A 12,824-nucleotide genomic window follows, 5' to 3' on the forward strand; every position below is an offset into this window, starting at 1 on the left:
AAGACGAAATGCTGCTTGGAGGCTGCTTCCCTGCCGCCATCTCTCCGGCATGCCGGCTCCTCTCTATTCCCCTTCCTTAACAACCATCTCACCTTCTGCTCCACCCCTGAAAACCACCTGCTTTTCCGGGCCTGAAGTGGGCCCCTCCCCTTTCCTTGGCCCAGCTTTCCCAACCCCATGGGGGCCCCAGCTCAGCCAGCCCAGGCTCCCGTGGGACCAAGCAGATCCACGGAGGGCCTCGGCATCCAGCCCAGGCTAGCAGGGGCAGCAAGCTCCCCCCCGTGAAGCAGGATCCGTGGGGGCTTCTGGAAAATGCCACCATAAGTCGCCTGCTGGGAGCCCCGTTACTTATGACAGCCGAAAGATGCAAAGCAAAGGGAGAAAATCCTGAAGGCTGACAGGCAGCCCCTCATGGCCAGAACTTTTGTAGGGTCTCCTCCTCTTGAAAGGCAAGACACGGCTGCCCAGAGGCAAAGGACCACCTTCTCGGAAGGGGTCTGGCCCCATTTCATGGGGATTTCACTCTTGCCATCTGCGCTGGCAAACTCTTTTATTCCTACCTAAACCGCTTCAAGGGGCAATGCTCAGAATCAGGGCATACAAGACAGGCGGCCACCCAAGGTTCCCAAAGGAAGAGATTGTTGTGGTCCGCCGGCGGCTTGTGGAACTGGCAGCAGAGTCGGACAGTAAGGAGGACCATGGGCCAGTCCTGGAGTCTGTGGAGGGCTCGGATGAGGGATCTGCGTCCAACACAGAGATGGGGCCAGGGCCACCTGAGAGTTATGTGCACATCAGTGAGGCAGAGGAACAGGGGGAGCCTGTTCCCAGTGCGCGCTTGCACAGAGCTGCCAGAAGGCAAGAACAGTTAAGACAAAAGGGGCGACTCAGGAGTAAGGCTTGGAGGTGACTGGCCCCTCCCATAAGACACAAAGGAGGAGCAAAGGGACATGAGCCTTTGCAGGAAGCAACTTTGTTCGTTCTGGTTGGTTTAAAATCTGAAGCTCTGTGTTGACTTTGTGCTCCATTTGGCCTTGTACAGCTAATTGGCAATTTAGTTGTTGGCAGCATTTCCAGGGAGATAAAGGTGGGTGCTTATCAGCCTTATCCCAAAAGACTGTGGCAGACTTCTGTGGGACTATTCATAAACTGTTTGGGACTCATTACGGGCTGTGACTGCATATAATTCACAGCCGTTGAAATAAAAACAAGGTTTTTGGGAAGAGCGTGTCATTGTTACTGTCTCAGGAAGCCTTGGTCAGAACAGAGATAAATCTGGGGACATTTTCCATCGTAAATGGCCACAGTAAACAGGCAGGGAAGGCCCCCCAGGAGGCTGAAAAAGCCGAAAACCCTACCTCTCTTGGGGACTCTTGATGCTGAAGCCTCCGGGGTTTCTGGGGAGGTGGTGTCTGCGCCATCCTCAAACACCTGGATCTAAAGAGAAAGGAAAGGAGGTGAACAAGATGGCCCCTTCTTCTTCCTTCCCAGCCTCTTCTGGCCACAACGCACCAAGACAAATTCCTTGTGTGTCCAATCACACTTGGCCAATAAAGAATTCAATTCAATTCTAAAAGGCTTTCCCTGCATGGCGCTGCATCCACCCGCGTGGTCAGCGTCCCCCAAGGCTGCCCTCTGTCCTTTGCCAACCCAGAGTTTCAAGGACATTTCTGTGGAGCTTCCCAGGCAGGAAGGGGCCACCCAGGCCCTTCTTCTTTGGGGCCCTGGCAGATCCCCCGAGGGTCCCTGAGGCAGCGAAGGTACAACTGGGAGATTCTGGGCTTCAGCCTGCTTTGCAAACGCCCTCTGCAGCCGATGAGGAGATCAGAACTATGGGAGCCAATCTTCCTCTAAAAGCTGCTGGTTGCTTACCTGTGGCTGACTGCCAGTCCTTTCAGGGGCCATGTGAATTCCTCACAGGTGAAGCACCTGCACATCGCCTCATTCGGAGCCTTTTAGAACCGACTGCCCACCCTCCACGCATTTTGGGCCACGAATGCTCGGATCCCCAGGGCAGAGGCAAGGAAAAGCAAGACCACCTGAGACCCCCGGGAGGAGGCTGGTATGCTTCCCAGAGGGCCGCTTGAGGGTTCGAAGCAACCCCTTCTTCGCCACAGATTCGCACCCACCCCGGATACCCCTTCCAAAGCTGGCATCTCTTGAGGAATGCAGCCCAGCCTGAATGTTGGGTGAAGTTGGGGAGGAGGTCCAGCAGGAGAAGAGCTGGGAGGACCCTGCCCTGGCTGCCTGGGCACAGAGGCTCAGCCAGAAGAAAGGAGGTCTCCAGAAGCCACAGCTACCTAGCATCCTTCTGGACAAAGTGCAAAAAAGTCCTGGGGCCCTGAACCCTGGACTGGGGGCCATGGGGGGGCTTCCACAGGAAGCACTGAAATGCTTGGGACTGAAATGCATCAGGACACCAAAGAGAAACCACAGACCCCTCATCCAGCATTACTCTTATACAGCGGCCAAGGAAGGAATTGAAAATAATGTTATATATTGTCATTTGGTTTTAATGACCGGCTCCTTTCTTTTAGATCGATAGTTTATTTATTCATTTATGACCCACCTTTACTATTTTTTTATAAACTCAAGGTGGCGAACAAACCTAGCGCTTCCTCCTCCTCCTCCATTCCCTACGAGAACAGCCTTGTGGCTGAGCTGAGAGAGGAGGACTGGCACCAAGCCACCCAGCCGGCTTTCATGCCTACGGTAGGACTGGCTGCCCAAACCAACTAGGCTAAGCTTAAATGCTTATGGATTGAAAAAGCAGCGTGAAAATCAAAATCTTAAATAATTCTAAGAGTCCCAGCAAGCATGATATCATGCCTGCTTGGATGTCAGAATTTGGATGGATGGATGGATGGATGGAATGGATAGATAGATAGATAGATAGATAGATAGATAGATAGATAGATAGATAGATAGATAGATAGATGATAGATAGATAGATAGATAGATAGATAGATAGATAGATGATAGATAGATAGATAGATGATAGATAGATAGATAGATAGATAGATAGATAGATAGATAGATAGATAGATAGATAGATAGATAGATAGATAGATAGATAGATAGATAGATAGATAGATAGATAATCATTGGGATCTTCTTGTGTAATTTTGCAACTGCTTCCCAGCAGCCGAGACCCGGGGAAGAGAGCAACATGAATGGTCAAAGGAAGGCCTTGACCTCTGCCCCTCCCCTTGGCTTCCTCAGGCCCCTTAAAGCAAGCAAAGACCTAAAGGAGTTTTCCCCTACACCAGGGGCCCCCAAACTTGGCCACTTTAAGACTTGTGGACTTCAACTCCCAGAGTTCCTCAGCCAGCTTTGCTGGCTGAGGAATTCTGGGAGTTGAAGTCCACAAGTCTTAAAGTGGCCAAGTTTGGAGACCTCTGCCCTACACACACACACATACATACACACTCTTCCTTCTTGAGGGGAGGATTCTGTTGATGGGGGAAGCATTCGGGGCTCACCTGCGACTGTCTCACAAAGATGCCGTGGTTCTCCTCGCAGGTGAAGTACCGCCTGCCTTGCACCGTCCCGTCATTCTTGCCTTTGGCTTCGTCCAGGATGACGCCGACCCATTTCCCCGTGGCAAAGAGGGTGGCCCCCACGTACGCCACAGTGCCGCGGTGCCCCTTGCCGATCACTTCCACCCGGGCACCCACTTTCAGGGGCTTGCTGCCGGCTTCCGCACTCATCCTGGCACTGGCGCTGGAGACCTAGAAGAGCCAGCACAAGAAGGGAAACGGTGAGCCGGCTGCGCGTTTTGTTTTGCTCGTCGCTTTTCCAGACCAGCTTTCCGGCGGGAGCTCAAGGCGAACCCATTTGGCTCTCGGTTCTTATCTCCACCCAACGACGATCCTGTGGGGCAGGCTGGGCTGAAGGAAAGCAACTGGCCCCAGGTCACCAGACAACGACCATGCCGGGGGGGGGGGGGTACTGGAACCTGGGCCTGCCAGCCCAACAACTTAAGCGCTAACCGAGATGCCAACAACGGCCGCAGGGAAGGCCTTCCAAGGGCCACACGGAGACCAAGAGCCACCTTGAGTCCCAGTCCCTGCCCGTTTGAGTGAAAGCTCTGCGCCTCCTTCTGGGACATCGGGCAGAAATTATTAAGAAAATACTGGAATGTGCTGAAATGAGTAGATTGACATTTGAAATTAGAGAACAAGAAGATAAACAATTTTATGAAGTTTGGGATCTTTTTTACCAATGGTTAGATAATTTCAGGCTCCAGTTTTGACTCTGCCCCCTTGGGCACTGACGGGAAGCCTCCTGAGGAAAGGCCTTCGGAGCCCCTGGCTCTGCGCCTTGTCGCTCGGGGCTCCTGAAGGTGGCCAATGCGCCAGGAAGGGGATAAATCAAGCGGAGTCCCAAGCCCCAGGGAGCCTCTCTGGGCAAACTCCAACCTGGTCTGGGCCAGGGGGGGCCCCGGCATCAGCCCCATCACATCCAGAAGGGACCTGGGCATCCTGCCCTGATGTGGGGCCTCCGTTGCCCAGCAAGGAGGACAGGCAGACCGGCTTTCCAGCACCACAAACATCTCTCCTTAATCGAAGATGTGGAAATAAATTGCAGAGGGAAGCTTCTCCCAATTGGTTCCCTCGACAAAGCTCATGACAGTGTCATGGAAAAGGCCTCTGGATCTGAGGAGAGGAAGACCACTGTCTGTTTGGAAACCTCAATGGGGATCAAGAGGCCCCCCAAGGACGCCTGGCACTGCCTGGCACTTGGGAGAACCCTTGTCCTAGGGCGGCTCCCTCTCCGGGCCCCACAGACACTGCCCTTGTTTGAAACCCCGAAAGCCTTCCGGAGGGCCCCGCACCTGGCAGGGAACACCTGGTTCCCCTGCCCCCCCGAGTTTAAATTCCTGCAGTCAGCCCAGACCCTCATGTTCCCCGTCCCAGCCCAGAAGCCCCCCACAAGGGAGCAGGAACAGCCTCGTAACTCCTATTAATCCATTTATGTCGCGGCCTGCTCTTCTTGCCCCAAAGATCTCAGGGCAGCGGGCCTCAAAATCAAACTCCAAGAGGCCGAAGGGTTCCAAAGGGAACCCCTTGGCTGTCCAGCCAGATCAGGGAGGGAGGGAAAGACCCCAGGGGAGCTGCTTGGCCCCCTCCTCTTGGCGTATAGGCAGCTTGGCAAGACCGAATGGGTGCCAGTTGATTGACAGCTAAGGTTATTATCTGCAATTCCGCTCTTATTGATTTCATTATTCATTTATGTATTTAACAGTCTTACAGGGCCGCTCATCGGATGAAACACAACTCTGAGCAGCTCAAACAGCAATAAAAGCCAAACCTCTGGTACCTGACCAGCGATCCCCAGTCCGTCCAGCAGCCTAACCCTCCAGGGTCCAGCCTCACCTCCCCCAGGGCCTGGGGGAAGAGCAGCCATTGCACCTTTCCACAAGGTTAAAAAGGAGGAGTGGAGGGGAGGGGGGAGGCTGGATCCCAGGGTGTCCCACAAGACGAGGCCGTGATGTAGAGGAAGGGAGCCAAATGTACCCAGGGAGGGTATGTGTGCTCTGACTAACCCACCTGCCCCCTCCAAGTTGCTGACTGACTGGTTGGGGGCAGCTGCATCCCATCAGGGTGACAGCCTGGACTGATGCCACGAAAGGCTGTCCAGGTGGCAACCCGCCCCGTGAATTGGACTTGGAAGCAAAGCGGCAACCGGTGGCAGCTCGGTTCTGTAGCAGGTGAAAGCGCCTGGATACTCTCCAAGGGTGGCTCCGCGTGGAGCGCGTTGCAGTAATCCAACCGTGAGAGCGCCAGAGTGACCGAGCGCAGGGGCTCGTGATCCAGGAAAGGGGAGCAACTGGTGCGCAACACAGAGTTGCACCAGAGGGCTCCCCTATCCGCAACTGCCACCTGCGCATTCAAGCAGGAGTTGCGAGTGCATATGGGGTCCATTTGGAGCCCCACCCAGAACTGAAGCCCATGACTACGTGCGCTGTTCCATTCTGGACCAGTGGCCTTCAAGAGCAGCCCGCCCCCTTCTGGGCACTTTGTGAAACTTGGACTGGCTGATGCACAAGGCAGGCGCCGCTTCCGTTGCTGGGCCCCTGGAGTGCTTTGGGGCAAAGGCTGCCCGGCTTGGGTCGTGCCCCGTAAGGTCAGTCTTGTTTAGACTGGAGAGGGCAGCCGGGGTCACTTTGGCCTCTGCTGAAGCTTCCGGCCTGTGTTTACCCAGAAGGGACCGAACCACTCAAAACCAGGGCGCCAGGCGATGCCAGAAGGGCAGAGAAATATGGGCATTTTACCACCCTTGTTGCCAAAAGGCGGCCCTTAATACTGGCTCTGCCTTCCTGCAGCAGCACTCATGGGGTCTCTCAGGCCACTTCCGCCCTGCAGCTGACCCAGAACCTGAGGCCCACCTGCAACCCAATCCGAGGCTGCTGTCCCTGGCTCCTTCCAAGCAGCGGCTAAGCCCGCTTCCACTGAGCTGTGCCCAGAGCCACCCCAGAGCTCCCTCTGCAGCGCCACTGGGTCCAGCGGGGTCCTCCCTCCTTTCCACCAGCAGGGCCAGCGGGAAGGGAGGCGTCCGTGGAAGGGACTGAGGACAAGGTCTCCCCATTCTAGATCCCTGTGCCTCCATCCCAAGACAAGCACCAGCTGCAGCGAACGCCACCGACCTGACGGTCCCCAATCGCCTCACCAGGCAGATCTTCGGCTGCTCTGAGAAGCTCTAGGAAGGAGGGAGGCTGCCCGGCTGGCCTTCCTTGGCTTCAGTTAAATGCTTGGCCGCTGTTAGGCTTGAATCTGAGCTTACACCCACATCCGGTCAGGCTCCCTCATTTCCTGCCTGCATTACTCCAGGTGCCTCTGCACCCACTCCACCTTCCAGAATAGCAACACCCGCCCACCCTGGAGAAGCTCACAGCATCAATACGCAAGGAGAAGCTCACAGCGTCAAAATCACTTTAAAAATTAACATTCAATAAAACCCGTCATGAAAACACATCGTGAAAATTAATGCCCCCGGTAATTAGGAACTGGCCCAAATCAACTAAGCAAACCTTGAGGTTTGGCTCCCAGGGAAAGGGAGCCAAACCCCGGAAAACCTCCGTTCTCCTGGAGCAGAAATGCTTTCTCCTCTCCTGCCAGAGGCGCCACGTGCAGAACGTGGGAGGACGCCGTGGCTCTGCAGGCCACGACAGCCGGCTGGCTTCACCTGAAAGCTGCCTGCCGTTTGGGCCTTTGATCCATCTCGCAAATCTCTTCCCTTCTTATCCCCCCCAAGACTGGAATTTTGGTCTGAAGCCACAAAAACTCCAGACTGCAGCGATGATGCTGGGTAGAAGAGGGCCTGCCTGGCCAAACCCCCTGAGCCCGAACACAGACAGACGTCTCAGGAGAACGCAGCCTGCAGGTGAAATACCCCTGGGCCCTCCAACCTCCACCAGCCCTCCAGAAAGAAGTGGGCTCCACCACTGACCGACAGTGAGTGACAGGAAGGGCCCACTTGGGAATGGACCTGGCTTTATGGCTGCAGCGAGGTGGAGGAACCAAAGTGGGGCTCAAAGGGCAACCCAGGCAGAAGCCCAGATAAAGGAATCAAAGCGAAAATCCCCAGTGCCCGAAATGAGGTTTGACAAAAGCCCAAAACGGCCTGGAAAAGAAGCTGCCCAGGCAGCCTGGGATTTGAGAAGGAAGTGGAGGCTACCAGGGGACACCGAGGACGGGGCCCCGTCCTGATTTAATTACTCCGCAAGGAACAGCAGCCAGCCCACAATAAGCACCTGCGTTGGCCGCCGCTCCTTTCCTGGAGTTGCGACTTCAAACCTCTCAGCCCCTGTAGTAACCGAGGAGGGGCCTGCCTGCCCCCCTGCCTTTCCCAGCCCCACTCTGGGCCTTCTCCTGAGTCACTCCCAGCTGAGGGAGCTGCCCTGCCGGCCCTAATCCTTCCCCTTTCGGAGCCAAGACATCCATTCATCGCCTCCAGTCAGGCATTTTCAGCTTGGGTTAAAACTGAAGGATGATTGGGCTGGCCTAACAAGATTTTAAGAGGTGGTTTTATTTTCTGCTGTGAGTCACAGGACAAAGAACAAAAAGCCAAGCATGAATCAAGGTAGGAATGTGGGGCAGGCAGGCGGGCGAGCAAGCAAGCAGGCTGGCACAAACCACACTTAGCTGCCTTGCCTTGCCTTCGCTCATAGCCCCTGCCTTTCTTTCCCCCCTTCAGCCGAGCAGGCCTTTCCCATTGTCCTTGCTTTATACAGCACTGTTTCCTCCGAGAGGGAAATGTGGATGATCAGAAAGGCGGGATATAAATCTTGGAAACACATCAAGCCAGCCAGTCTCACCTCCTTCCAAGGACATAGACCAATTCTGCAACCGCCTATTAGCAACCATAAACAGAAAAGTCTCGGTGATGGTGTCAGCCAGGCCAAGCCACAAAGTTCCTCTTGGGAAGGCCCAAACAAAGAAGCAACTGGCTACGACCTGTGTCGACTTTTCTAAATCCAAATGCAAAGCAACCAGCCAAGTGCTGCTCGGCGTCTTGTGTCTAGTCCCACAATCTCCCTGGATTCGGAAGGAAAACCACCGCGCAACGGGGGAGACACTGCCCTTCAGTTTTCCAATGGTTCATCTCTTTGGGAACACCATGCCCAGAGACACCACCTGTCCACACCTTCCGGAAAGACACATACGACACCCAAAGGTTTCCTCATCCTGAATCAAACGATCGGCACAACGTCACAACTCAGAACTGGCCAGGGATGGGTGTCTGGGGTCATTTCCCAGACTATCTGGTGATGCGGCCAAGGAGCGACTTCAGGATCTCCTGCCTGAAAAACCGCTCTTCACCACCACCACCCTAAGCTAAGGTGCACAGCTAGCACCGAGGCTGCCTTCAGACCTGGACCGTGGCTAAAGGAAGGTGCCCTGAGGGAAGCGGACACCTCTGGGAAGCTGACCGCATTTTGCATTCGAATGGTCAGATCACTTCCTCTGGCCCCAATTCATCGGGCAGCGTCGCTGCAGGAGAACCAAGGAACGATCTCGGGGTGGCTGCCGGAGTAGCCGGGGCAAGAGAGACACAGCTGGAAAGCTTGGGAATGTCGGGTCTTCTTCCGAGCTGCTTTGCACAAGAGAAGGAAGAGGAAGCTGCTCCCAAGTCCCCAGAGCTCCAAGCACATTGTCACGCCATCCCTCTGACGGCCTCTGGAGGTGGGTGGAGAAAGGGATCGGAAGAAAATGGCAAAAAAAGGCCCCCGCTGAGTGTGCAGGGGACACCCAGGCCACAATGGGCTGGCAGCCTGAGCTTTCAGGGACCATCCACGGCCCTCTCAGTTGCAGTGGAAACCAAGAAGGGGCAAAGAGCCGAGAATGGGAAGGGTGACCCAGGTGCCCAGCTGACTGCCAAGAAAGCCAGAGGCAAATCCCAACTACAGAGGCTTTTCCGGCAGAGAATATTGGCCCACCTCCCTCCTCTGGACGCACAAAGCGAGGCGAGGGGCAAACAAAACATGGTACCTTTCTCCTTGTTTTCTCTCTCTCTCTCTCTCTCTCTCCCTCCCTCCCTCCCTTTCTCTCTCTCTCTCTCTCTCCCCCCTCACCCACCCAACTGCTGGCATTCCTCCCCTGCCTGGAGAGCCACACAGCACCCAGCAGGAGCCCAGGGTCACCTGGTCCCGGGCACCTTCTTGTCACTCACCTGGCCATAGGAGTGCCGCTTGACCTGGGCCATGCTGATGCTTTTTCCTGCCAATTTTGTTCCGGAAAAAGGCAGCCTCAGCTCATAGCCGGGACAATCCGGCAGGATCCTGCTCTTAGGCCAGAGAGGAAGCGACCATCCCTGGGCGCCGGGTGGAGACCCTGGGGAGGCCCGAGGCGAAAGAGGCCTTTTTGTGGGAGAGGTCCCTGAGCCTCACACACACAATCCTGCCCAGCTGATGGAGACTCACTCTGCGCTAATGCTGCTCCAGACTCTTGTCACAGGAGCTGCCAGCCCACTGGGTCCTAATGCTAGATTGTTCTGCCCCGAGACCCACAAAAGCAATGCCGGGAGGCTTGGAAAGGAAGGGCAGGGACCCAGAGAGCCCCCAGCTCTGGGACTGACCCATAGAGCAGCACAGGGCAGGAACTGGCAGCCTCAGCTCAGCTGCAGGAGGCTCCATTCACCCCAGGAAGCTTCCAGAGAACCAGCAGGATGACAAAAGCATCATGCCCAGGTCTATGGCTTTCAGCTCCACTCTTCACACGAACAGCACCCATACCCAGAGAGAGGGAGGGAGAGAGGGAGGGAGAACAGCCTCCCTTTCAACTGGTAAGGCATTCATCTCCCACCCTTAATTGCTCTCTCCTGGGTCCTCGTGGAGACGGGCTCCTCCCAGTAGATCAAACGGGAATGTCCAAATGGAAAACACTCAGGCCCCACAGAGGCTGCCCTGTTCTGAAGGCCTGCAGGGCCAGACTGGCTGGGGTCCAAAGATCCCACCAGGCCTCCTGCCAAAGTATCCCTCTCCCTGCAGCCATGGAGCCCCTGGATGGACCCATGGAGGATGATCCCTGGCCCCTCTGGAAAAACCCCTGGCAGGGCTGGACTCCTCCCCTTCCCCAATTGTGCAGGGCTCCCTCAAAGGACACCCAGGGAAGCCAACAGTGAACAGATCCCCACCACCCCCAGGTCTCACTTCGGCTTACCGAGATGGCTTCTTAAGACTCTCTCCAGCATGGAGTCATGAAGTGGGATACTCTGAGATCAACAAGATCACCCTGTCTCTCTTATAACACAATGAATGCACAATTCTGACTATTAATGACTCCATCCAAAACCAGGTTGAATTCAGACTAAAAATGCAGGCATAATTGAACATCCCTTTCTCAAGCACTGTGTACAAAAGGGAGCATTTACGACCCTCTGGATGTACCGAGCAACGGGGCCCCTCTGCAAGCGACAGGGCCATTTTGTCACCTAAGGACCCACTGGCCATTGGCTGGGGTCCTCCTGGCCAACCTCCAGATGGGCAGGGGTCAGCAGACCCCCCCCTGTCAGGGCTCGACCAGCCAAAAGCTGTTCCGTTCATTGGAATGGAACCTCAGCGTGGCCCCCATGGGAAGAAACATTCATGGCAGCAAAAGGCTACGTGATTTTTATCCTCCAGACGCTTCAGAAATCTTTCACGTGGATCCTTCAGAGCCTCAGGGGGGCTACAATAAGCCCCTGATGCGCCACACAAAGTGGGTGACTGGAAACGCCAGGAAGGGAGGCCACCAGGAAAGCTTCCCTGGCAGCCTCTGCAGTCCCACCGCAAAACTCCGTATGCTAACCGGCGGGAGCCTGCCGTGGTCTTCCTTGCCCTGCTCCACCCTACAAGCTTTTACAACACTGAGCAGAACTGTGTCTTTACAGAAAAAAGGAGGCAGAAGCTGATAACAGCAAAAAGGCAACATTTGGCAAAGCTTAGCAGAATCAATATGGCCGAACGGAGAAAAACGGCAGGATTTGGACCTAGCGAATGCAACCATTCTGGCAAAGAAACTAAGCCTTGCCCAGGAAACTCGGCCACCTCCAGCTATTCGCATCTATGCCAAGGAGAGAGAGAGAGGGACTGACTCCTCCTTTGGCCCAGTTCTGCAAAAAGAGATCCAAGTAGAGCCAGGTTCTCTGGACGGTGCAAACGGGCCTGGAGTCTCTGGGGGAGGCCCTCCTCGCAGGGGTCTGGAGTGGCCACGGCTGCAGAAGACGTGGGACCCAAGAGTCGCAGGGTGCCCCACCCAAGGCCTACGGCCACCGCATAGGTGCCCCTCCCCTGCAACCGCAACTGCAGATGTTAGTCGGCCAACATTCTGGCCAAGTTTCAACGATGCAATTCTGGGTCATGTTGCACCTTATCAAAAAGGGTCTGGATAGAATCTGCCTGCGCCTATATTTGGTGACATCACAGCCCTGGGTGGCCTCCAAGGAATTAGGAGGCCCAGCTATGGCCCTTCCCCACATCTGTACTAGGCAAACACGGGGAATAATTGGGTGCCGCTAGAAAGGTGCATTTCCAGGCGAGATGGGAGACATACAAATCTAATAAATAAAATAATAAGGAGCCCTGAACCTCTCCAGCGTTCTGTACGTAAGATATGGAATAGAATACAAAATGGAGCATGAAATTGAGTTTTGTGTCTGTATAAAGAAGTTCAAACCCGGGACCATGCTATTTTCAAAAAACGATGTTTTACTTGTATTTTGTGTGTGAAAACCCAAATAAAACTTTATTTAAAAAAAAAAAAAAAGAACTCCTCTGTGACAAATGAATTAGCTTCCATTTCACTTAGGGTTTTTTTTGTTTTTGTTTTTTTGGGGAGAAATTTTATTTTCAGAATTCTGACCTTGCAGGGTGGGGGGGTTGGGGTTTAATAGACCAAGTGTACCCAGAACTGAATAACCTTTGCACCATGGTACCCAAGAAGCCATCACATCTCGCAGGAAACCTTCAGGGCAAAAATCTTTCTGTGTTCAGTTTAAGGCTTCCTCTCTGAACAGCCAGCTACTCCAAGGGACCATATGATTGTATTCTTTCCCTTTCTCTTAGCACAATGACATTATCCATCTAAGGTGATCCAAAACAGGATGATGAAGAAACCACCACACACATAATTTAATCGAACCAGGGTATCAATAAACCAAATACAGAAAATATTTAAGAGAAAGCATTTGGCTGTCGTTGTGCAGAAAAAAAGAAATGCAGAAAAGAGTTCTGGGGAGAGGCTGGCAGCTGACTGGACAGAATTCCTCCTCTATTCTTAGACTTGGCTAGATCCAGCCCACCATCAGAGCCACCAGGGAGCAGAGGACACAGGCTGAAGCCCCAA

General features: G+C 54.3%; 1 protein-coding gene across 1 annotated transcript in view; it reads right to left on the reverse strand.

Moving 5' to 3' along the window:
- The window catches only part of DCTN1 (dynactin subunit 1), a 43,528-nt gene extending 33,771 nt beyond the window's left edge, over window positions 1-9,757 (reverse strand). Inside the window, 3 exon segments of the mRNA XM_087965698.1 lie at window positions 1,356-1,434; window positions 3,480-3,728; window positions 9,673-9,757. Of these exon segments, the coding sequence (XP_087821824.1) occupies window positions 1,356-1,434; window positions 3,480-3,728; window positions 9,673-9,705 (361 nt within the window). The 5' untranslated portion in view covers window positions 9,706-9,757.
- Window positions 9,758-12,824: the final 3,067 nt, after the last annotated feature.

The sequence above is a fragment of the Notechis scutatus genome, chromosome 4 (assembly GCF_049901735.1).
Source record: "Notechis scutatus isolate UNSWTSFEM ecotype Mainland chromosome 4, rNotScu1.2, whole genome shotgun sequence".
Taxonomy (NCBI): domain Eukaryota; kingdom Metazoa; phylum Chordata; class Lepidosauria; order Squamata; family Elapidae; genus Notechis; species Notechis scutatus.